The 27,205-nt window shown below is 39.5% G+C and overlaps 1 protein-coding gene across 2 annotated transcripts in view; it reads right to left on the reverse strand.

Annotated features, from left to right (window-relative positions):
* PTPN14 (protein tyrosine phosphatase non-receptor type 14) overlaps window positions 1-27,205 on the reverse strand; it is a 114,693-nt gene that overhangs the window by 42,242 nt on the left and 45,246 nt on the right. For both annotated transcript variants that reach the window (XM_051783916.1, XM_051783917.1), the window contains one exon: window positions 22,955-23,124. In XM_051783916.1, the coding sequence (XP_051639876.1) occupies window positions 22,955-23,124 (170 nt within the window). The remainder of the gene's footprint in view (window positions 1-22,954; window positions 23,125-27,205) is intronic.

The following is a 27,205-nucleotide window of genomic DNA, read 5'->3' on the forward strand; positions in this document are numbered from 1 at the left end:
AAAATTCACCCCAAACAGGTCAGGCTGTTAAGTAGCAGTCTGCACCTGGCATCAGAAGCTCCACATTACCAAAACAAATTAATACAATTTCTACACGTACAATGCTTCCAGGTGGATGAAAAGGAAAATAAGAAGTTCTAATTTGTGTTCCCTAGACCACATAGAAGAAACATATCTGCTGGGATTAGTGCTTTCATTTATAGAGGTTACTGAACACAACGCAATCACCAATGCCCAAAAAGGGACTGTTTCATATTTCTTCTGCTCTTTTGCTCCAGTGTCACCATTTTGATTGAAGAAAAACAGTTTTAGCAATATACATTGGTCTGCAGATGTAATTTTAACTGTGGCCCATATAAAGGTCTTTTTAATTAGCATCTTTCATGTGTAAGAATGACTTAGACACACAAATCAAGCAAACCCACCTTCTAATATAATGCACTTTCTGATCTGCAGTAGCTAATCACAAGACAAACTGTAATAGCTAACCACACTAACAGAACTCACACATTTGTAATAGAGTAGATTAAGGCAAATAGGAAGCTTTCCACAAAACCCTTAACGAGTCACTGTCCCCATCCATGCATCCCCTTCTCCACTGAACTGGACCAGATCCATAAGTCAGTCAAAGCTGCATGGGTATGGTAGCAGTCCCTTTGGCATATCAAGTTATAGCCCCATGGAGACAGCTTCGTTATACAGTTGAGTTACAGCAATATACTGATCTCATGCTAATTAGCTTAAAACTTTTGGTGCAGACATATGTAACCAGTCACATCTGAGATGAAACACAACTCCTTCCCCGCTGACACGCAACTCCTCATCAGGTCTGAGCCCAAAGGTCAAGGTACTGTACCAGTGTAGCCACAGTCCACGTGTGCACTCAGCCTCATTCTCCCAACCCCTAGATGCATCTGGGTGGCCCAAGTTATGAACCCCAAAAACCAACAAAGGGGGCTTTTTCAGGCTGTGACCAGGCATGCCAGTCTGGCTGCAGCTGAATCAGGTTAAGAGGTTACTGCATTCTTCAGCTGCATGCATGCTTGCTCCCTAAAATGGAGGGCATCCACTTAAGATGGCATGGTTTTAAAAAATAATTGCTTGAGATAAAATAGGGTAGAAAGAAATGATACACGAGCATACCAGCCAGTCCCAGAGACTGCAACCTCTGTGAGGAAGACAGCAAAGAGCAGCTAAAAGTCTGTGTGCAGTAAACTCCTAACTGGGCCCAACTGCAACCAGCACAGCACATCTGAGCTTACCTTTGAACCTTTTAGCAAAGAAACTGTTCTGCTCTTGTTTTAGAGTGTAAGTTACCTTCCCAGCCCCAACCATAAAGGAGAACCACTACAACATCACCCCTGTTACAGAGACTTCACTGCCTTAACTATACTTGTAAATGTTACCATTTAATTCTGTGTTGAGGCATTAGAAAAATATAATCTCATTTAAAATGCTCAGATTCGGCTTTCACAAAGCCTAATAAAGATCAAAACTTCAGGGGATTTTGAAATTTGATTGAGAGAGGCAATGTAAAAAGCACACGGCTTCTCAGCTTGAGCCCTGTGCTTCAGCCACAAGTTTCACACTTGCTTGGTCTAAGAGACAAACGAGCTTGTTTCCACTTCTTTGCAATGACTAAATCCCAATTCTGAAAATACACATGCTTTCATAAAAGCTTGACATAAGCCACTTTATGAAGTATGCAGGTGAGCAAGCGCTCGCTGAATTTGGTCTTACAAACTTGTAATCCCAAAAGCAGCTATTGGTGCCTATGCTAAATATACATGTGAGTTACATATCCTAGTCTAACAAGAAGAGTAAAATCGACATCTGCCATAAAGTTAGAGCTATTGTTACACACGAAGTTTAAGAGACTACATGAAAGTCAAATCAAAGTAAACTCTTACAGTGACATCCTAGATCTACAGAAGTCAAGAATGTCACCAGCTTCCATGACAACGTGCTTTCAACCACAGTGTCCACATAACTATAAACCACAGAAAGAATTACTTAAGTAAGCATATCACAAAAAATACAATGTCAATGTAGTTACTGTAGTATCAAATATTATGACCTAGACTTTCAAAAGAAACATGATGTGGGGGGTTAGTTGCCATTTTAGTTGCCAATACTTTAGGAAAATTAAGACAGTGAACAACACCCACAATCTGAGAAAGACACCCATTTACAGGCAATCTCACTCAATCATCAGGAACAGGTTGTATTTAAAAATCTTAATACGAATATTCTACAATATTACAGAATCACAGAATGGGTTGGGTTGGAAGGAATCTTAAAGATCATCTAATAAGTTCAGAATTTATTATGTATTGCAGATTGATATACAGTAAGAGTTTAAAGGACATATATAATTAGCGCTCTGACATTAACTAACACGTGTATCCATGACGAAAAACCTCATGGAGAAAGCTGTCAGCTTTCACAGGCTAACACTCTGAAATGCAATCACCCGCTATGGCTGACACCTGTTTCAATGGAAGTGCCAAAATAAACTGAAGATGATTGAGGCAGAAACCCATGGACTGTACCTGCTTCATCTTTGCCCCTGAACAACAGTGACAAGTGACAACCACCTAAGCAGTCCCCAGTATCTCTTTAGGTAGCTAAATAAAGCACGAAATGGGACATGTCCTTTCCCAAGGCATGAACTAGGGTGGCTAATTCCACTGTCAAGGCAGAGAAGGAGCATACCCTGGAGGAAGCTCCACTACAAGGCTCTAATAACTCCACCAGCCGCAGATTCATGGCTCAGCCATGCTGCAAAACTGTGGTCAGACTCCCTGCCCAGTCAATGGAGAGAAGCAATTGGCCCATATTCTGTCAGGGATTTGAGGCTCCTCCATCTGAAATTATGTTAAATGCTGTTATTATGTCAATATGCTAGCTGAGACTGCTCTTTATTCGCTTGGATTGCAAAAGTAGATTTATAATTTGAGGGAAATCAAACATTTTAAAAATGCTTCAACTATAGATTCACTGAGGAAAGCTGTTCCAGGACAGCAGACAAAACATGCATTTCATAAGCCTTCTATGAGGTGGTTTAGTTGGGAAAGCAAATGGAAAGTGAACAAAAGATAAGTTTGCAATCTGCACCTCCAAATAATAAAAGACAAAAAATTCAAAATTAAGACTTACAAAGCTTCAGTCACAGAGCCATTTTGGCATATTAGGGGAATGCAGGGCAGAAAAGACACCGCCATAGCCAAGTGGGCTGAGAGCTGAAATCTCCCACCTTCATTGTCCACTTTGGGTTAAACATTTTTAGCAGAGCCATTGTGTATTCAATATAATAAAAAAGGCTACTGCAGTTTGCCAGCCTGTAGCTAATTCCAAGGGGAATGGGAGTAGACAACAAGTCTAAGCAAAGCCATCATTATAACGATATCATTTCCCACACTCTATTTAGCCAACATACAAAACATTAAAAGTATATTTGCATGTATTGCATCAAAAAGCACACTTTTTATAGAATAAAGAAGCTGCAACTAGACAACTATAAGACAACATCTCAAATCCAAAATAAACCTCTGTATTTTAGCAATCCACACTACATGACAGGAAAAAAAAACCAACAAAAAACCCCACAAAACCCCAATAGTATTAGTAAGCAGGAGATAAGGGTACTGGTTTAAAATTTAATTGTAATACTCAGATTCAGATTCTGCTACAGCTGTGTAAATGTAGGGAAACTCCATTTGCCCATACAATCCTGCATAGACCTCCCAAGATCAGGGTTCACGTTTGTTCTCCTGTCACTTCAAAAAGGAACGTGAGTGTTTGTATAGTGTCACTGAATTCATTGTACCCTTCCATCACCACTATTTATCTGATGTAAAACCACTGTTGCTATTTTATACATGCAGAGAATAGCTTCATTAATTTCACCAATTTCCATTCTTTTCGACAATCAATGTTTCAGATACCAAAAACCACACAGATTCTGGCCTGATCAATATGGGAAGCAAGACCTTTGTAGAGAAATTAAAGGCTTGTTTACAAAAGTAAGAATATGGGTTAGGTTTGCAGAGTAATTACACTGAGTCTTCAGGATTTTCTTACTAGTGATTTCCACAAAGAACCACACAGCAAATACTTCCTTACCTTAATAATTACTCACTATTGTCAGATATACCAGCCTTGGTAATTAAGCAGCATCCAAATCTGCTAGGAAGTGCACAAAAACAGAAGAAAAAAAATGCTTTTTGCCAAAGGGATTTACAATCTAACTGTATATTTTATACAAAATAGTGAAACGACCAAGTTAATAAGGATTAATACTGTTTGAATACTGTGATGTGATCTGTCTGCATTTTTGTTATTTTTTCCCTGGTTTTACTTTCCTTCTCTGTACATCAGGGACAGGAGGGGGTTTGGAATATACACGTTATCTCTAGTGCAGCAGGAAACAACTTAAAAAGCTTTTTCTTTGATCAGTGTGTTTTATCTAGAAGTTTCAAGCTGGTATAAATACTTTACAGTTTCAGTATCAATAAATATTTACCTTTAGTGTATCTGAAAATAAACAAAGCACGTATTAGTTACTCAAGAGGTACAACTCCTTTAAAATAATCTCTAATGATGCAATTACTGGCATGACTAACTTTTTTATAACTCATTAGGTACCATTTTGGCATCAAGCCTATCTGTTGGATAACTGCACAGCTATGTAGCTTAACTTCTTCTCTGAAGGAAAAGAGAACTGCTTTACCATTTCCTATATCCAAAATAAGAAGCCTTTAAGACTCAAAGAAGAAACAGATTGGTCCACAAGTGGTTCAGCTCAAGAATTTTAGCTCTTTTTTCAACTTCAAAAAACAATTGCAATTAGAGTACAATACGATCTTCTAAAATTAGGAACACAATAAAAGTCTCATTGAGTTACAACAACAGTCCAAGTCAGCTCATTTAGGTTTATCTTAGTATGGTAATACACTTCTGAGGAGAGATGCTGCAATGTACACTTGCGCAATAGCGTGCCCATAGGGGAAGCAGTTTCTCCAGAACAGAGGTCTTTTATCATTTACTACAATTATTTTAAGCATTAGCTTTGATATTGATGTGTCTATTTTACACTTCACACCTTAAAACCTGCCATGATTTTGGCTGTGATACTACTTAGCAACAGGATTCCACAGACACCCATTTGCTACATTTGAAACAGAAGCTCATTTTTTATTTTAAGGACAGGGTCTTTCATATTTTCTCAGCCTTTGAGTTAGATGAACTCAGCTCTTCAATAGGTAACCAAAGGAACTAACTGATAATGACCAAAAAGTGATTTCTATTTATCTATTACATATTTGAGACAATCATATTACTACCTAATTCTTACCGGTTTCTAAGAAAAATGTGCTTTAGATGTATTAGTGATCCTTAGCCCAATTTTATAGAGTATCTGAGACACACAGTTGGTAAAGCTACTCGTGTAAACTTGGGCAGGAATCCATGGCAGATTTGAGAGATGCAGGTTTTGTTTCCAAGTCTCAATCCAGAGCACTACTTACTGGATGCTGCTTATTTCAGTGGGTCACTTAATATCCTGCAACAAATCTGACTGCAAACTTGGACTGGATTTTATATGGCAAGAAAGGCAGGCAGACAAGACTGGTCTTTTCAGATACAACATTCAGTATATTGGCAAAGATGGTGTTATGATTTCTCGGCTTGAGCATTTTAGATGCAAGGATTCAATCAGCACATATTAATCTAAAGTCACTTCTAAAAAAAAGAGGTACATAGATTGATGATGTCATTGTCAGTAACACAGCGCTAATGCCTCATCTTTGCCACTTTAAAAATTCAGATGGTGTTGATAAACGGAACATCTCTAGTTCACTTCTCTGGAATTTCATCAACTTCTCTCCCAGCACAAGTCTGATTTTTCACAGTACCAGACAATAGCCATTTTTCTGGGGTTTGTGTGAGAATATAAAAAACAACAGCAGTGCTTCCACTAACATAAGGGTAATATTTTTGGAAGGGTATTATTGAGAACAAGTCTACCACACCCTACTACAGATCTTCAGGAAGATCAGCAGACTTGCCAGAATAAAAAAAGAGAGAAGGAGAAGAAAGAGTCTTTGTCACACATGCAGGAGGAAATTCCTTCAGAAGCTCAAACTGTCAATGCCAACAGTAAAAACATAGTCATAACATTTTGTAGGGTAAGGACTCTTTGATCATAACAACCTTACAGGGTAGGTCAAGGTTAGCTTCAGGTAACTGAGAAATGAAGTTGTTCAAAAGTAGCATCCAACTGCCTCCATCCTGGTTTTCTTTACCAGCTGGATGGAAAACATGACTGAAACTAAAAGCAAAATAAATTAAATACATGGGAAAATTTGTGTCATTCCTTTCCTCTTTCCTAATGAGACAGAACAATGCTGGCATAGCATCATATTCACATGCAGGACTGGAAGAGGAGCACAGATTAAAACACATATCACTCAATCTCTTTAAAAGCACCAGCTTATAGCTGAAGGGGAGAAGAGTTGTTAAAACAGGCTAACTTCCCAATGATGGTCATTTTCCATTTGTTTTGATATGCAACCTGTGAGATAAGGACAAATAATGCACAGCCTGGATGCCTGGCTTGCTCAGTGAGCTGCAATGAGGAACACAGTGAAAGGACAGCTACCTCATTTGACCAGTGAAGTTCCTACCAAAGGCCAATGCCTCCCAAAGGTTAATGGCCAGCTACACAGTCAACTTCTGGCTAGAGCAGGAAATCCTTTGCACACCTAAAAAATGGTCTGATGAAACTTTTGCACTGCTTAGTTGTTGTTTACCATCTCTATTTCAGCAGTTTATTACTGAAAGGTTGGTTGTTCATTTGCATGCATTCCCCAAAAGACAGTCTACTAAAATTTCAGATCTCCATCTCCTCCAATTCATTACATAGCTGGAAGATTTCAAAAGTAAATGCAAAGTATTTTCAGAGCAATAAGGTTATTGACTGATTCATGCCAGAAAAAAAAAAAAGGCAAATTTCTGCAGCAAAACTGAGCACTTAAAGAAAAGAATATGTGTATTACAAATGGAAATCTGACTGTTCAGGAGGGCTTTATAACCTCCCACATATAAGCAGTATATGCTTCCAGTATAACCTGGTATCAAAGTCTTGTAGGTCTTTGGTGTCCAGTGTTAAATGGATGGCTAGTGAAACCCTCAGCAGTTAGACAGGAGGTATCATCACACTCAGCATCCTTATTGGCAACAAAAGACGGAACTTGGACTGTACAGAAGTGCTCTTCCAGTGTTTTTCTTTTCCTGCCATTTCTGATGGGACACAAGCACAGACATGTAACCCAGGCCTTGTTGCAGCCTGCAGACATGACACAAGCCTTCCAAAACACGCACTCCTTCCATAAGAGGCTTAGCCAGCAGATGCAGCTTTACAGTATCCACCAATTTCTCTCTATTTAAAAGAAATCCCCCAACCACAACAGGTCCATCCTCTGTACTGGTACTTTTTGTTAAGAGTGCATTATACTTTTTTCATACTCCAAGTTCAAATAAACCCACAAATACAAAGTGAAACTTTAAATAAAAAGGCCAGTAATGGCATGCTTTAGCAAGAAAGGAAGGCATGCCACAACCTGATCTTGATTTTCTGCCCTTGAACTCTTGAATTAATTATAACAAATTACAGGGAGCCCCACTACCATTTATAAGCACAATAAACTCCCTTACAACCACCTATAATTTTATCAGAGTTAATCCAAATACCTAAAGAATTATACAGCACAAAACTCCAACATGCCTTTTAGAGTAAAAAAAACAGGGGAAGCCATATTCTGTTTTCTTCTGAGCCCTCTCTCAGCAAAGGCTGCGTTTGGTCTCTGCAAACTGGAGTCCAGCAAAGCCTGATAACACCATGACAGAATTCATCTGGAGTGGGATTGCAAAAGTAAAGCAAAGCAAAACAACCAAAATTATATAATGTGAAGAAATTTGTACTTAAGTATTTTCAGCTGAAAAGAACTCCATTCAATGCAAGCATAAACATTACACACAAAAACTAGAATAACAAATTTGGAGTGAAAAGTTTATTATCTGTACATCTTTGAAAAAAGCAGTGTATCCATTTGGTTTGGGTTGAAGCATGTGCTAAAAGTGTAGGACATGGCTGTCCTACTGACTTCACACTACTCACATCGTTAGGCTTAAAAAGATGCCCAACTATGTGCTCATATCTCCTGAACTGAGCAAAACACTCGCATTTGGCTACAGAGATCCAAAAGTTACAGTACAGGAGACTATTTTTTCTTTTTAGCTTTACTTTCTTTTTTGATTACAAAAAAAAAAAAAAAAGGTAGAACTGAGCTGAGTAGGTGAATTGCAGCAATGCCACATACTGCTTTTCACACACAGACCTCAACAAGGTTGGGGTTTTTTTGGTGCAAACCCATAAGGTCTCACACAACTGCTGCCTCCACCGTCACCTTTCTACTAACATATTCTCTCCCATTCCCATATAGGAGAAGGCTCTTCCTCCTTGCCCGTGAGCTGTGTGTGGCAGAGGCAGCTATCACTCTGGTGTAGGACTCTGGATAGTAAAACAATTCTACAAGCCATCACCTGTCCTTCGCTGCATGACACAAAACATGGGCTCCAACTACAAACAGGAGCTCCAACCACATATAGGCTTCACCTATATATAGGTGCTCACTCATATGACATGGCATGCAGCCTATGTGTCACTTCCCACTTGATTACTCACATCCTCAGAACAGCAGGTCCCCCACACACAGAGCAACTCATGCGCCCAAATCTTTAGATGGCACAAAACAAAAAAAGTCCATAAATGGCAGCTGTGAAGATCCGTCCTCACAAAGATACAAAAATGAAAAGATGAGCCATGGCTATGTATGCTGAAGACTTCTAAATCACATGGGGAAGAGGAGCACAGCAAAACCTGTTGTACTTTCCTGATTTGGAACCAGATTTCTGCAAAAATTACATTAGATCCCAAAAAGTTAATAATAGCCAAGATTTACTTCCTTTATTCATATGTGCTGACTCAGTTCAAAATATGCTGTTCCCTGCCCTGAAAAACAAGGCAGCTAACCTTCAAGCTTCATCTAGTGTGGGAAAAGGTGGGTTAAGTTACATATGGAAGCAATATGAGTCAACAGTTTGAAAATTCTCCTGGTAGCCAGCCAGGTTAATGGTCAAGCAGGTTAGAATATTATGCTAAAAAAATGTTGTGAGTTAACTAAAACATATGTATACTCTGCAACACTGAAAATAAATAGATAACTTATATTTTAAATTGAGATTAAGTACATGTATAACTATTCTTTGAACCCAAAACAAACATGAAGACTTCTCATTTCCCCATTCTCTCCCCCTTATTGTGCCAATTGGAACAATAAAATAAAATGTATACACCACATATGCCCCATTTCACTTTTTAACATATATATTTTAAATATTTTCCTCCCATTCAGCTCTAAACTCTGGAATGACCCAAGTCCACCAGGTTTTTCTGGCTAAATGTACTGCTGTGCACTGATGCAAAAGCTGAACCAAGTGAACACATATACCAGTGAACAACCTGTATGCATATGTAAGCATCCAGAAGCACATCACAAAATAATTGGTTTGTGAAAGCAGAGCAGCATGTAAGTGTATTCAGGTGTTACTTTATTCAAAGAGCAAGTGAACATGTTCAAACTTACAAAAGAATGTGTGCTTGACCTGAACTTTTAAAAAATAATAAATGCTCTGGTAGCCTGCAGTGAAACCTTGTTCATGAATTTATAGAGCTCATTTACAAAATCCTATCAGTGAAACCTTTAGGCAGTATCCCAACCTCACATAATCAATATCTGAGAAAGCTCCATTGATTTAGTGGAATTTTGCCTTGTAGGGAGGTAAAAACCCAGTCCATTGGCTACTGCCTTTTACAGTAATCTGCCCCAGCAATAAAGAAAACACTGCTTGAAATGTGACACAATGAAGTTGCTGCCTATCTATAGGTCATCAGTACAACAGCTTGTATTCCTGTGAAAAGATTGTTGATACACCTACATTAGTGCTCACTGCCAGCAGAAAACAGGAAAACTCAGGTTGCTTCCATCTGCCAGAGAGCTTGGTGACCCTAGTGTTTCCACAGGAATAACTGAAAACAGTCACCCCACACATCAGTAAATCATCCAGTAAAACCACAGCCCAGGAAGTTGTAGCGACCCAGTGAATGCAACCCTGCAAAAGTGAACACAGCTCTGATAACAACAGGAGGTTGCCAGAGAAATATGTCAATCAGTGCCCTGTTGGTTGGGTAAAAGAGATCCATTTCATGAAATGAATAATTATTCTTTGTAAAAGCTTCAAAAACAGCTGAAGATATCAAGTGCAAAAGCAGCTGCCAAAGATAAAACAGTGAACCAGTAAACATCTCACTGCACAGGAATCTGACATCTTCCGACATTGAGATTTCTGCCAAATTCTTGTTGAGATTTTCAGCTGCATAAGGGCCTCCACACAAATGCTTCTTTTAAACACATTTGGAGACTTCAGGATTGTACGGACATCCAATGGCAGCTCCTTTAGCATTATACCTTGCCAGCAAGGCAGAAGAAATATTAAAAGTATTCAGCTGCCTGAAAAAGAGTAATTTTAGAACTAGTTTTCAAGGTTTATGTCTCAGCTACAAGGGAGGGGGAAAAGTTTGCTCCAGCCTACAGTATAAACCTCAAAATTCAAAAAATTTTATTGAAGACTGGCAGCGCTACTATAACCAAGATTTCCACTGTCTGCTGAATTCTCAAACTTTAAGAAGCAGTTAGAAATCCCAATCAAAAACCACAGATCTGTTTGCTCACATGCTGCTGCTACTGGCTTGACCCTTCTTCTAATGCTGTAGGCAAATTTCAGACATCTATCTGGGACTTCTAAATAGTAGACCAATGAGCCACAGTTCCCCTTTTCAAAACACACAGTAGAAAAGAGAGAATGAATCACCTGTAAAAGTGATGCACAAGAGAAGAATCCTGAATCATGCTGGGGAAATGCCCATTTCTTCTCACTGATTACACAGGAAGTCTAGAGCAACCTTCACTCTTTAAGGCTTCATCGAGAGAAACTACATGACTGAGACAGGACCAATCTGTGTCATGAAGACTTTAAGTAATATATTCCCTAGCAGTCTGTATTTCCCTAAGGAGAAACTGCCAGTCACTGCTACTGCATCACATGGGAAGACAAACAGAATACTAGCCCCAATCTAGGTAACATTACTCATCTGTCAAAAACAGTGCCTTAAACTGCACTGGGAGACAAGTCAGCAGCAGCATACCAATCTGTGAGGTACACAATAATGCTGACCGTGTGCACGGTGCTCCCTAATGAATGGGCAACCTCATTCTGCAGTGACATACATGGCTACTACATCTTAAGGGGAAAAAAGGCAGTCAGGTGGTTTGCAATAGTCTAAATGACAAAGGCAGTGAGTGGCACAGTTCATAGACTACAGGAGGAATTATCCTTTTCATCTTCATTTGAGGAGACGGAAGTGCCCATTAGCCTTTATGTGAGATTCAAGCAGCTAGGGATGACAAGTGTCTTCCCTTCTTCTACTGTTCTCTTCTTTTCTCTCATAAACCAAAAAAATTGAAGAGAACGCATATTTTTTTCTTAGGGAAAGCAAAATCAGTCCATCACAGTAACTATTTATGTAGCTGTTATACTAAAATCTCACAGAAGAGAAGGAGAACAGACGTTGTGTATTCAGTACATTTCAGATTAACTTCCAATCTTCTTACTGTTAGCCACAAGTGAGAAATCAGAAACAGATATCTGTTTTTATGCATCTGTTGGTAGATGCATAAACATGCACAACGCCTTCTCCCAAATAAAGATTTGCTTAATAAGACCCTAATACAAACAGGTCAGAAACAAGCTTTCAAAAGTTGGGCAGGGTAATTTCAAGTGAAGTGGATGATAGGTTGCTCCTCTCTCATAAGAAAACAAGCACCATTTGGCCTTTACTTTGAAACTGTCTCATTTATGCAAATGTTCTTTCTATTTAATGGGCAACAAGAGTTTACTTTCTGATTCTCTTTTTTCTCCTCAATTAAGAAGCAAAAGGAAGAAGGTCTAGTACCAGCATGATACTAGAATTCCATGGTCTTGTTTATTTTCATAAAAGCGTATTAAAATAGGGGCTATTTTTAGGCTAGCAAATTACTTCTCTCATCTCTTCCATGCTGCTAAAAACCAAGTCCTCTGCTCTGTTCAACCTATCAGTTCAGAGGGATGACCGCATATAAAATATATACTGATGCAATGTAACAATACAACCATAAAACTGAACTGCATCCACTTACCAAGCGCTTCCAGACCCTAAATATTCTTACCTTTGGCCAATCCCAATGGGAGGTGCTACTAACACCAGCTATCCGCTCAAAATCAAGGCCTTTGATGTAGTTTGAGACCACTGGAAACACTGAAAAGGTAACGTCACCGATGCTCTGAAACGCTGCCATTTTTCCAGCACATAGTAGCGTTCCCATTTGAAACCAATATTGTCCTTACAAATTTTTAAAACGTTGTAACTGCTGCATAGCAAAGCCAAGGAACCACATTTCTCCTGCCTCTGCTGCTGTTTCAGATTTTTAAGGTACAAGACAACCTTAGCTACTGTAATCTCTTCTCAGTGCTCTCTCTGATGTCAGTAGTGAAAAGGAGACTAGATTTTTAAAAAGCTTTCAAGTTTATTCTTGGTATATGCACACCAGGAAATAAAAACGTACTTCAACCCCAAAATTATTCACAGTTAATTTAGTCAAAATTATCTTTTCTCTTCATGCAATGCAGAGTGCCATGAAGTATAAACGAAAAGAGCAAATCTGCCTGACACAGTTGTTGAGAGTAAATACCTAGAGTAGGTTTCTTGTAGAGTTTAAAAGTATAAGCATATCTAGCAAGGCTGTGTTGTTAAATAGAACTCCAGCTGCGTAAGCAGAAGCTTACTATCCCTACACTTGTGCTCTTGCCTTAAGACATTCTGCAGTTCAAAGAAAGCAAGACACAATTTTCCACTTCATTCCAAAAAGTAGGTAAATTGTAGTTTTCATGAGGTTGTTCTACTGCCAATTACAGCAAGATTTAAAATCACTTTTCAGCACTACTTAAGATAACTGGTTACTAGCACAAAACAAGAAAAGGGGACACGTTCAGATCATACAAGCAAACTTTCAACAGATTTTCCATAAATGCACATGCACGCAAAATGGGTACTGCCAACAACACAGCTAGGACTATGCAATCATATGTGTGTGTGGCACTGGGAAATCTGACAGGAGAAAGCCAAGGACTAAGAATAAACAAGATTTAAACAGAAGAGAACTGATGCTCTAGTTTGCCACAGTGCTCCACCTGACACAAGTGCTTGTCACCAAGCAGTGGTGAGGACAGCTTCCTCACACTCAGAAAAAGAAACAGTAGGTGTGACTCATCCTAACATGCATCTTCACACATAAACCAAGCTCTCCAAGCAGAAGTCCAATTCTAGCCTCATCACCATTTCAACTGTTAGATATCACAAAATAAATATATAGGCCACTTAAATAGTTTTTGTTTCCTTGCAGGAAGGCAGAAGACTTCTCCTGCAACAGAAGTTGGTAAGACCTTCAAAACAAGTTTCAAAATGCTTAATGTATTTCCTTCTCTTTAAGGATCATTAAATGTCTCAAGTATTAGCTTCAGTCTTGTGGACCTTCAGCTCTTCTTTCTGGAATTAAGTTTCAATCGTGACCACCTCTGTACTCAAGATACATTTTTAACACAGTGGTTTGCAGCCGTGTCCTAATCATAAACAGTCACTTCCTCTGGGGACCAGGAACAGGACATGAGGAAATGGGATGAAGTTGCTGTAGGGGAAGTACTTACACAGGGATTATAAAATAGGGACAAAGCAGGGCCTGTTGTGATAAGACAAGGAGTAATCATTTTAAACTAAAAGAGGGTAGATTTCTCCAGATATAATGAAGAAATTATTTACAGTGAGGGTGGTGAAGCCCTGGAACAGGGCCCAGAGAGGTGGTGGATGTTCCATCCCTGGCAACATTTAAGATCAGATTGGGCACCCTGATCTAGCTGAAGAGGTCCCTACTCATTGTCTGGGAGAGTTGGACTAGATGACTTTTAAAGGTCACTTCTAGCCCAAACTGTCCTATGATTCTTCTGTGATTCCAAGTTCAGATTGGACATTAGGAAAGGGTTCTTCACCCAGAGGGTGGTCAGTCACTGGAACAGGATCCCCAGGGAAGTGACTACAGCACTAAGCCTGGCAGAGTTCAACGAGCATCTGAATGATGCTTTGAACCATATGATTTAATTTTAGGTAGTCCTCCCTGGAGCAGGGAGTTGGACTCAGTGATTGCTATGGGCCCCTTCCAACTCGAAAGATTATGTGATTCAATGAATCCTCCTCTGTCCTCCTGTCCACATCTACACTTTCTATCCATCTGGCTCCTGCACTTTTGAAATGGATGCACAACTAATGTATCATCATATCTGAAGCTTTACAGGACATGAATCAATCCCCCTCAAAGCCATATTATTATTGAAGAATGATATTTCTTTGTTTGGTAAAACTAGGTATTCTTTTTCCTTCTGGTTTTTGAAAGCTACAGAGTATTTGGAGTCATACCTCTCACATCTTTGTTTCCTTGCTCTTTGCCAATCCAGTTTGAGGTTTTGTTTGAACATCTAAAAAAAATCCCAGACTGAAATTCATATCATTATCTCATTTCAAGAGCTGCAAAGTTTAGGGAAAAGCCTAACATAGTAAAAATCACAAGCATGCACAATAAAATTGCTATGTCATTCTACCGAGTTGCAGAATTTTCCAAAAAAATCTGAATCATTTATGGTTTCAACCGTCATAAAAGCCATCCACATTCCTTATCCTCCAGCAGCAGTCAGCAAGAACTGCTCAGCATTCAATGCAAGCTCAGGCCACCCAACCAACCTACAGGTTCAACAAGTGTCTCCAACAGCACACATGCTCACGTGGACAAGAATGATAGATACTAAGTGCCTTTTCCCAAGTGCAAATGCCTCCAGTAGCATGATCGGCATGGAAGGATTCAACCTGGACTACCTAAGACCAGAGAGGAAGTTCCCCCACTATGTGTACATGGTGTAACATTACTATATGAGAAGAACTGAAACTCAAAATGTAGCCTTTGCTGCCATTTAAAAGGGCCCAACAAAAAAATTTAGAGCACTCCAAAAGTATCTGTTCTACTAAAATTGAATATAGAAATGGGTCCCATCAGGAAAGCAATATGCTAGAACACGTGACTTAGCCCCTGAACACAAAATTAGTATTATTTCCTTAACCATCAGATATAAATGTGAATCTGCTTAATGCCAAGACATTCCTGTTACAACATTTCTAACCATCACAGCCACTGCCTTCAAAACACACTAAAGCAAGAATGCAGGCTGAACTATCCTACACTGTATTTATAGTTATGCAATACTATTTTTTAGAGTTGCTACATATGTACTGCCCAACCACACACATGAAAACACATTCACTTTCTGGTCTAAAAGCACAGTATAATGTAATAGATTAGATCTAAGCATCAACAGTTTCTTAAAATATCTGACACAAAGAGCTCAGCTTTCAATTACCAACACACAGAGAACAAGCTCCCCATTCACTGAAGAAAGTCAGCTGGGAGAAGGGTTTGCCCTCCTCAGCAAATATTTTATAAACAGGGAATTAATGTTGAATCTTAGGTCTGCCTTGAAGGAGTTCTTACTTTTAAGTCAAAGTTTAAACATCCACTAAAATACACATGGAAAAAGAACCAACTCAAGAATATTACTGAAAAGCAAAACAACACATACACTGCAATAATATGAACACAAGAAAACCCAAGCAAATACTGCACATTATTTGTTGTTGCTGTCCTCTAAAAAAAAACACATGAAAGCTAATTAAGTATCAGCTTGTTTACAAGGCAGGTACAAGCCTAATGTGTGTGTTTTATGCTGTAGTAGCCACTAATATTAAAAAAGTCTAATAATTAAATCAAAACAATAAAACCATCAAAGGAGCACCAAAATGCAAACATCCCAGACTGTCTAAGCCTGGGTGGCCACCCAAGGCTCATAGGACTCATCCAGCTTGTATGCAGTTCCAGAGCTGCTCCCTTGCCTGGGCTACATGAGCCCAAATTCCTGCAGCTAGAAGGCAAGGGGGAAGAAAAAAAGAAAAAAATATTAAAAAGGCTGACATTACCAAGTTACTCCAGGATCCATTCACAATCTTGTCCAACAGCAGGGAGCTGGGATCCCTGGGGACTCAGGACTCCCTGGGGGTTCACAGCTGCCTCCACTTAGCAATGAATCCCATAGCTTGCCTTCCTCCCAGCCTTGGGAGATATGGTGCAGTTCCAGTCATGAGATGATCAGCACTGAGACCACAAATAAGACTGGGACCTGTAGGGTCAGGCCAGCTGGCAACTGCCATCTATAACTAAAACAGAATTCTGTTCCAGCAGAAATTTCTTTGCCTCAGGTTGATTTATAAAATTTGAGCCGTAGAGTTCTTTTTGAGACCCACTGGCATAAAAAAAAAATCCTATGGGTCTATCAGTTGTGTAGTAACAAGACAGCCACACAACCAGTCAGAGTCCTTCACTCCAGGCAAGCACAGTCAAGGATGTCTGGAACAAATCTGATGGTACGCACTGTGCTGTTTTTTCCAATGCACTGTGATATACAAAATAATTATTTTGGACAATGAAGCCAAATCAACCACCATGAACTCAAAGGTACAAATAGAGACTTCTCAGACAGCCACAAGCTGCAGGTGTGACCAACCATAAAAACCAAAGCAGCTTTATGTACCTTTACAGCCTTAACAGCCAAAAGAGTTCCACATCACTAAGCTTGCCACAAAACCAGGCTGTCACAGGAGGATAGATATATCATATTCAGCCTTAACATAGGAATTAAAGCACAGTATAAGGTGCAGTGACTAGTAGAAAAGACAGCAGTGACTGGTAGAAAACTGCAGCTGATTGTACTTTTATTAAAAGCTAGCAATACTGCAGGATGTGAAACTTTAGCTTGTTCCCAAAAAAAAAAAAAAAGGAAAGCACAGCAGACTAAAAGCAAAGATAAGCTCAAGTAGGCGAGACATTTAACAAGGACGTTTTTGAGGGGAAGTAAAAATCCAGAATTTGTTAAAATAGATTTGCCAAAACATTTTTCCCTATAAATATGAAGCAGTCAAACACTAATTTTTTCCCCTCTATATTATCCTCATATGATTTAAAAATTCATACAGTCCTAAGAGTCTCTGTACACTTTAGAAGAATGTTTTCACTTAACACTTGCAGAAAAATAAGGAAAGCGAAAGGCAGGGAATTGTAAAGGAGAAATATTTCCTTAAAAGACAGACAGAAAAACAATAGCTACAAGAAATAGTGAAGAAAAGGGTATGGAAATAAAATATCAGAGAAAATAAATGTTCGCTTAGTTACAGAAGGATAAGCTTGAGGCTGATTTTTCACAGATCCTCCAGAAAAGAGGCTTGGGAGCCACATGCTCTAATTTTCCACCTGCAAACACAGTCATTCCCACACTTTGCAGGTGCAGCCATCCCATTCCAAACACTGCTTCCTTTCACAGGAAAGCTGTACAGCACGTTCTTCTGGGAAAATGCAGAGCTGACAGCTGAACTTGGGGCAAAAGACCAATGCAGCACAGTGCAGATGCTGGAATATGTCCCTCCCTACAGAACTGTGCATACCAGACCTACCCTGCACAGCACCACGGGGACCCAGCCCCAGGGTGGCCACCCACACTAGGAGCTGCTCTGATTCCACAGGATTATGTCCCAGCCTGCAATAGCACAAACACCACTGGACATTACTAACCACAAAGCACATAGTAAGATACTGAAAACTTCTTCCAGGAAAGAAAAAAGAAAAACGAATGAAAGCACACCTTCATTCCTTCACAGGAGGCACAGCAGTATAACTTGCTAAGACACAGGTACTGTGGAGAGCAAAATGTGACTTCAGTTTTCCCTTAGAACTGTGGTAAGGGAGTGGAGGGAAAGAAAAAGGCCATGGATTGTCTGATAGTTGTGCAGAAAGCAGTATCGCACCCACATTTTCAGAAAGCCACAAGAGTGTGTGGGTTCTCTGTTTTTGGAACAAGAGCACAGTGAAAGCAAGCTTGTTTACTTTAGACACTGTACAAAGGCTTTTTTTAAAAAATAAATGGTTGAAAGGATGCCTCCTCTCTGAGAAGTTAGCAGAAAATAAAAGGCAGATTTATATGTCTAATCTATGCAAATATCTACTCTACAGGGCATCACAAAGACTGCTTTATATCAGACAGTATGCAGATCCCAGGTGCTTTAAATATGCCAAAAACCTGCACAGCATCTCCACCTGCGATGGCTGCTCACTGAGAACAGCTGGATGACTAAAAAGAGGTTGTCTAAGTAGCCTTTCATGAAAAATGCCTTTTGCTAATGTGCCAATCCCCATACTCCCACCCAAATTACTCCTGATGTAGCTGCCATTGAGTCTGAGGAGGGCTTTTTTTGGTTTTTGTTTGTTTTGGGTTTTAATTTGGTTTATCACAAATTGTTCTAGAAATTTTCAAATTATAGCAATAACAATACAGTGAAACTCCTACTGACACCTTAAGAAATTATCATGGGGTTTTAAATAATCTGTGGAAATGGAAAACATCTGTGGGACTGGGCACCAGTAAAATGCCATGACCAGCAGTCAAGGAGACGCTGGAATCACTTGGAGGAGACAGGGAATATACGCAGATGGAAGCCTCAACTCAAGAGAAAAGAAACAGGGTAGAAAGAGTAGGGAAGTAAGAGGTCTAGAGGGTAGGAATTTGCTTTCCTAGGAGAAGGCCTAATGCCTAATGCTATTACATTGAAAATAAGGCATAGAAATATTATTTATATCACGGTCATTACCAGAAAGAAAAGACAGGTACTGTATAACTGGTGTCAGCTTTCTGTAAGTTTCCCCAGGACAGGTCAAGAAACAGGGTTCCCCTGAGAAGCCTTGCCATTCCTACTCAGAACCACGAACAGAACAAGACTGACAATGTCCTGCTGGTGCTTCTTACCCTGTCCCAATGATTCACTTTGCCCAAACAGGAAAAAAACACCCACAGAGCTAATGTTTGCATCTTTAAGCAAGCGTCAGTTTTACAAAAAAAGAAGGGAAGAACTGTAAGCTAGAGTCAGATCTGATCTACTAAAATCAGTAACATGTCCCCCAGAGTACTCTTTGCCTCTTTTTTTTTCTTGCAGGCCTCAGAGATTGGCTTCAAAGAGCTTAAGAGCTGAATAAACTGCTCTGATAGTCTTTTCATTTTCTATCCCAAGGATCCTACAGGACCTTCTTTCTTATATTATCAAAAATACCTATTACAAACTAACTACAGGCACCTCACGTTAAGACATGGCAGTACTTGTGTTTATAGGACAGGTGCCTACTGCTCTACTGGTCCTCAGTAACCAGTTACATGGCCAGCCCAGGCAACCTATTCACTTACTCAGTCACTCAGCACCAATCCACAATTTGAAATTATGAGGTCATTTGGGCACAAACTGAAATACAAGAAATACTTTCTAAGCATAAACCCCCTCCTTTATTGCAAGGGTGACTGAACAATGGAACAGATTTTCTGGAGAGGGTGTAGAGTCTTGCCCTCCATGAATATATTCAATATCCAATGGGACAGAGTCCTAGTGCAATCTCCTCTAGCTGACCTTCCTCTGAGCAGACAATCTCCAGAGGTACCTTCTAATCTCAGCCATTCCGTAACAGCTACTCATGTTTTGCTTCAGCAAGTCAACAGACACTCCCACTCCTGTGAGGGACAGCACTGACTTCTTTCTACATTACTATTCCACTCCTCTCCCAGCATGTCACGTGCAGACAGGTTTCCATAGAGTCTGTTCCGCACTGGGGGACATAATGCTTGGAGCAGTGTTACTCACTCTTATTTCTGCATCCCGACTTCGCTTGTGCAATATAGGAAGTTACCAGCAAAACCATGAGGAGCTCCTGACCACTACCATCACCTGCAGGCAGCTAAAGTCCAGTGGCCTGCAGGTATAATTAGCATTTTATACTTCCAGTGGTAATGATAAAATGTAAAGGAGTTATGCTTCTCTAAATATTGTCTTATTTGTACTGGGATTCTTCCTGTTGGTCCCAATCACCAAACAGTAGCAGAACATAAAATGGTCCACAAATTGTCTTGAAGAGGCAGATGGTCTTTCAAATAGAAATGATTAAGGAACACTACCTCAGAGCCACTGACTGATACCCTAAGTAACACTTCTCTCAATCATCAAAACCCAAAAACCTTGGATTGTTTTCCCTTTTTGCGATGACAGTACATAAGGAACAGGAGGTTGCGGTCACTGGAAACAGGAAGGAATATTCAATTTCAGCAACAAATCCATCAAAACCAGCTGTCAGTCTCAATCTAGATCAGAGGCAGAGTAAACCAGCTCAGGAAACCAAGTCCCAGGTTTTTGAATGTTTCCATGAACACTGACATAATGCATAAGCATTCTCAGAAGACTTTTCATCATGTTCAAGGAATATTAATCAACCCCAGAAATTCTGGAGTCTACAATTAACTAAAAGCTTTGGCTGAGAGATTTGGTTTCACTTCAAGCTCCAAACATGGCCAGGCAAGCTCAGGGCTGGAGATGTTTCCACTAGAGAAGGTTACAAAGGTTCACCAGTAGCAGTACTGTCACCAGCTTTGCAGCTTCAGCCTTTGGTGATGGTTTTGTTTTGGGGTTGAGTTTGTTTTGCAATGGTTCTGTAGCTTCCCAGAAGGAGATAAAGTGTCTCATCACAAGTTTTCCATTTAAGACAGATTTGTCGTTTGTACCTAAACATAAGTCAAATACATAGGCACTGAGTGGGTGAGTCCAGTGCCTACCTCAACATTACATGTAATCATATCATGATCAAGCCTAATCCTAAAAGCAGCCAGTATCAAATTAAAAACAAATGTTTAATCAGTTTACCAAGAGCAAACAAAGCCAAAAAAAGCCCTACGAGCCCCCATCCATCTGTCCACCTCATCATGCTGTAGGCTAAGCCTTTCTCTGCCATTTGTTTCAGAAGAGTCCTCCGTGTCCTCACCTTTCGTTGCTTCAAATACGAATCTACCTATTGCACAGCTGAAGGTTCGCTGCCATCACACCATCTACAGTGCAGCAATTCCACTTCACGGAATAAACAAACAGACCTTAACAGGCTGTTCTGTATCTGAAATCCACTAGTAAACTGCGGGCTTTGCTACAGACATTTAAAGAAACATAAGAGCCACTTATAAGACTCTGCAGCTTATGTTATCAATCACTTCAGAAAGAAAAACAATTCAGCAGCCACTCCAGTTGAGAGCACTGCGAAGTTCAATTGTCACTGAAATGTTTTGTTATTACCAACCCGGGCAGAATGAGCAAATATACCCCTGCAGGTGAGCTATGAATGAGCAATCAGCACTGCAGGCTGCAGCTTGAAGAGATAATAGCATCCAAGTAGCTACAATGCTTCCTTACACACAACTAGGCTAGGATTGGGCTGACAATATGAGCAACAGAACATTTCAGGCATTCTGTCTGCACATTAAATAATTCTGAAGGAAAAGAATATGAGGTTTCCCTCTCCCAGTGCATACACAACAAGAAGATACAGATACAGACAAGCATTAATGTTTGGTCTATTATCAGAGAAATGTAAGCTTTATGATGCTTTTATCCCACTGTTTGGCAAGAAATCAGCATATACATTAGTCAAGGGGTGGCTTGACAGCTGCCATTTTAAGAAACAAATTTTACCAAAGTCAATTTTCCAGTTCGGTGTCAAGTAAAAATCCCATAAAATACACAATCTGTGATATAAAACTTCTTGCACACCTTCTAGAATTAAAGCCACTCTTCCTCCACTATTTATATATCTTTTTTTAGACCTTATGACCACGTGGTGAATTTCAGGTTTGCACCAACAGAACATTTTTTTCAGTGGGGAGGCTTCTGCCACCCTGTAGCCTTCATCCACTTATTCCAGGTTTTACCTCTAGTTTTGCAGATGCAACTTTCCTCTAGACCAGATAAATGAAATAATTTTAGTTAAAAGAAAACAAGCCCACCCCTTTCGGGGTGAGGTGGGCTTTTGTTTCCTTGCTCTCTTTTTTTTTTCTTTGAATTAATTTAAATATAGCACAGATGTGCAAAAACCACACAGTGATGTGGTTTACAAAAATAGCCCCTCAAAACAGTTGTATTGTTACAACTCCAGCACAGGGCTTTCAATAAAACAGTAATTCCCACTGAAGTTGTTTGCAAAAGTATGCCCTGATCATAATTAAAGACTAATACCCTCCACCAGTTTTAATCTTTTTGTGAAGCATAAGGGGAAAAATGAGGAGTGGAATGGGCAAAACCCACAAAAAGATGCCAAAGTTCACTTTCAGCAAACACAGGTAGACTTAAGAATACTAAACTAAAACTCTATAGGACCTATAGAAGTCCTTTGCCTATGGCTTCCTTTTCATCAGTGGAGGGTTACGGAAAAAAAAGTATGGTCACCGTGGTCCCTTTTAAAATTTATGACAGGTTTTTAAACATTTTAAACATAACTATTATTCCCTTTTTTTTTTCCTGCAGTTGGTCATGCATAATCATTCACCAATACAGTGCTTTTTTTTCCCCTCAAGCAGGCATAATTAAGTGGTGATTTCTCTCATTATTTTCCCCAGTTGGGCAATCAGCAGGAGAGGAAATAACGGGATGATACCTGAGCAAATACTGAATGCCAGAAACAAAGCAACTGTCCATTCCCTCCCAGCTTTATCATGATAGTGTGAACTCAGGGAAACCACATACCTTGTTACCTCCTGCTGCAGCCGGGAAACACTGGGCACATAGAACATTACCCCAAAGAAAAGCAAGGGCTCATTGGCAAATTTGTCCAGCTGCTTCTTCAGAGGCTTTTCCAGTTCAACCCAACGATCTTGCTGGTTCTTGCTGAGAAACCAAAGGCCAAAGTAGTGAGTCTAGATAAACAAACAAAATAGTGTCAGTTTACCTTTTCCAGCGAGATCACATGCACACGCACAATGACACAAATGCAAATAAGAACAGATGGCATTGTGTACCTTTTTCCATATGCAAAACCAGAGTAATTTCTTTCTTACTGCCCTTTTTTGTAGGACAATTTAGAAGACAATCTCTTCCAATGCACATTGAAGAGCTCTACCTGACATTAAGGCACAGGTGACATAAACGATTTATAGAAAGTGTCTGAGTCTTTGTTTTCTTAAAAGACACCAGTGCCTTGCAAACAGACAGCAAACACTACGTCTGAATTAAAGCACAAAGGCTTCATGTGACTTTGGATGAGGCCCACTGCACACAAAGGACAAGGACTCTTCCAACTATAAAAAGAAAAGAATGCAAACCCACATGCATAAGTCAAAATACCAGAACCATCTACCCAATGCAGAACATGTTTGCTCCTTTTTTTTTTTTAATACACTCACAAGATTTTATGATGGACAAATATATGCTTAAAATGTGTATATCACACAAGTTGTTTGCTCTAGGCTCTACAGAAATACCAGAAAAACCTCACCTGTTTCCTATCCAGTGTAAATCTCAATGGCTATAGTACCTACTCTATAAGCTCCATGGGACTGCTGCTGGTGAAGGGTAATTACCTATTGCACAGTTGAAGGTTCACTGGAACAGCATTCACTGGAACTAGAGCTTCAAATACTATAAATTGGTAATAAGCAGCAGAAGGAATAGCCAATCCATCACAAGGGATTTTATTGAAAAGCCCTTAAAAAATCAAGTACTATGACTACAGATCTGAAGAAAAGGAGAAAAAATTTGTTCATATTTAGCAAAGAAATTAATCCATCATGCATATTTTCCATGCTTGGAAATATGTCTGTAAACCTAACTGTAAAGTTTGTATCAACACCTTTTTCTTCAGTTTTCATCTGAGATCATCTGGAGATTTCTAGCAGCATCTTCAATATAAAACATCACTTCATGCTACCACCGGAATCAATGAAGCAAACTGTGAGAGGGACTTTTGGGGACACCAAGCGGATTTAGGGTCTGAAAGTGGGATCATTACTATTTCTGTATATTTCTCATTTTATTTCAATAAACTTTTTTCTTGGTGTTTAATCCAACTGACTCCCTGTTCAATGAAAACTTTCAAGTAGTTTCCATTAGATCAGATTAATCCTAAAACAAATAGAACATTTTATTGTTATAGCTTAATTTACCTGGACAACAATCCTACCAGAGGCAGTCACAATCCTTTAAACACAGCACCACATTTTAAATAAAGATACTTGAGACAAAGATTCCTTATTTGCTGTTGCATAGAGTTTTCATTTGAAATTATTTTTAATACATTCAAAACATTTGGCCTATATAAATCAACTATAAATATTTCACTGACTGGACTTCCCAAATGTTCACAGTTGTAAATAAAAAGTCTTCAAAAGTAGCAGGCAAATTACAGATGTTAAGACTTTGCAAAATCCACCATCAACAACCTGTTTCACTTTGTTAAGGAAGCTTCTATAAAAACCATCACATGCACCATGACTTAGCACACAACATAAGGACAACTAATGCAATACCAAAAATTTTAAATGCTTACAAGTGACAACAAAACAGCAGGGGAAACCCTGCTTCAACCACTTTATAGCTGAAGGCACACAAGAGACAATCATGCAAATCTCTGAATGGCAGCACAGGTGTATTTACTTTAGGGTCTCATTACATACGTATTTTTCACTTTGGAGAACATCCAGACTAGCATTTAACTAAGGTGATAACTAATTCAACTTGATTCCTCAATTAAGCCTGACAAACAGCTTGAGCACTGCTCAGTCTGGTACAATGAAGCAAGCTTGTTTCTTTGTAGTATTTCCTTCTAGAAATTAAAGGTATCTTCAATAAATCAATCTATCTACCAGGACACAAATAAATCAAGAAGTCAGCATCTTTCACAGGATTAACTTAAAACAAAACTAACCAGTTCATTCATACATGTCTACTCTCCCTTCATAATCATCAGTGGATAAAAAGTTTTTTCTGACAAGATCACCATGATAGTAATTAGATTAAAATGAAAGTGGGAAGAACAGTGGAGGCATCAAACAAAAGAGATTAATGTGAAGACAGAAAAAAGCAGTGATTTTACCATCTCATAAGGGAAACCCTTTAACACAGAAATACTCGAAAATCACTCTCAGCAAGAAACAGTGCAGAGCTGGGAAAACAGAGCTTCCATATTACTTTAAAAAGTAAACATCCACATCACCTAGGACCCAAATTTGCAGTGCCAAGTACTTGTAAAAGATCTAGCAACTAAGAAGGTTTGGACTCTGAAGTCTAAGAGTTATTCAAGGGCATTGCAATTAAACAGATCGAATGAGCACAGTCCCTCCCCTTTGAGTGGGGGCTGGGGGACAACAGAAGTTTAGATTTGCTACAGTAAAAAGGCTCTTCAAGTACCAAATCCAGAATCCTGAATCAATTCCAAGGAACAAGAAGTAAATGAAATGCAGTGTTGAAGCTTCTAGACTACAGCAGATAACATGGACCAAACATGGCAGCATATATTTTGCACAATTAAAAGACAACTGTTTTCCTGGAAAGCAGCCTGGAGAAGATCAAGCAATTGCAGATTAAGCACAGGAACTGAATACAGAGCACAGCTAAAGTCACAAATGCATCCACTTTGGAGAGACAACCCACACAGTTACCTGAACAACAGCTCCCTGTCACAGGAACTTTACTTCTTGAAAACATTAGTATTTTTTAAGAACACACGGTGGAGAAGAACTTTTGCAGCCACTGCTTTGAATGCCTGCAGATACTCTCTCTGGTAGGAACATTAATAATCCCCAAACAGAAGTGGAGGATTGTGGGACTGGAAGCAGCTGGATCATCAAGTTCAATATGCTAGGACCAGGCATATGGCTGTCCAGAAGGCCTCACAGAGTGTGAGTCATCTGTTGCCATGCTCTTCAGTCCACAAAGCATTTTTGTTGTACAGACACCTCACAAATTAGTGGAGGAGATATAAAAATGGGATCTTTAATCTATAGGTGGCTGATTTAAAACTAGGTTGATTTCAAAAGCTAGTCTGTTTGTCCATCTGTAAAAAAGGGAATCACTGACTTCACTTTTCATGGAATAAATATCTATACCTACAGCTGGCAGGCTCTGAAGTAACACAGACTGCTCTCAAGGTTTTAAAATTTGTCTCACCTACCACATATTACCTCATACGTAGTACAGGGAAGCTGGTTTACACTCCTCTAGGAGCTGTGGTCCTCTTTTAAAGCAGCAGACAAGAACCAGAGCACTTCTAAACCCCAATGACACTGTATGAAAAGGTGATCCTGGAAATACAGTGAGTCAGAAAACTGGATACACAAAAAACTGTGCTGAGAAGTCTTAAAATAAATTATATTGTAGCTGCCAGTCAAGAGACAACATATTCATTTTGAACCTGGATTTAGCTATATTCCCAAGTCCAGAACTACCCCTGCCTTTATACTGGGCAAAACAAGTAGAATTGTCAACAACCAGAGATGATAGACAATTACTAAACCAGCAAATGTCATTCAAAAAAATTCATCAAGACTGCCTGGTGTTTATTAAAGCATCTGGTTAAGTGGCCAGCTAAATATTTATCCTTGAGAAAGAGACAGAGTTCCATCTCCTCTGGGCAAAAAGCATTAAGCCCTGCTATCCCAGGGCACTTGCACAGAGGGGAAGGTACCATTTACAGCAGTCAATTATTCATAGAAGGCCTTTTGTCCAAGCACTGCCTGACCTGAGCCCCATCCTAGCTTTGTTGGCAAAAGCAACCTGGCTGCCAAACCCAGGTTTTCAGTCATGCTCTACAAGAAAAGGGCATCTTCTAGGGCACAAGAAAATAAAGGTCAGAATCCCAGCAAAAGGGCACCCCTGCACAGTGGTCAGCATCTGCCTGCAATGCTGAGCTCATCATCCTCCTGCTTTGGATCATAGTGCTGGAGACAACACCGTGAAATTTAGCTCAAAAAAATAATGTTGGTTAGAAAGGACCTTCTTGCC

This window comes from Manacus candei, unplaced genomic scaffold, assembly GCF_025592945.1.
Source record: "Manacus candei isolate 608988 ecotype Guabito, Panama unplaced genomic scaffold, ASM2559294v1 h1tg000017l, whole genome shotgun sequence".
Classification (NCBI taxonomy): Eukaryota; Metazoa; Chordata; class Aves; order Passeriformes; family Pipridae; genus Manacus; species Manacus candei.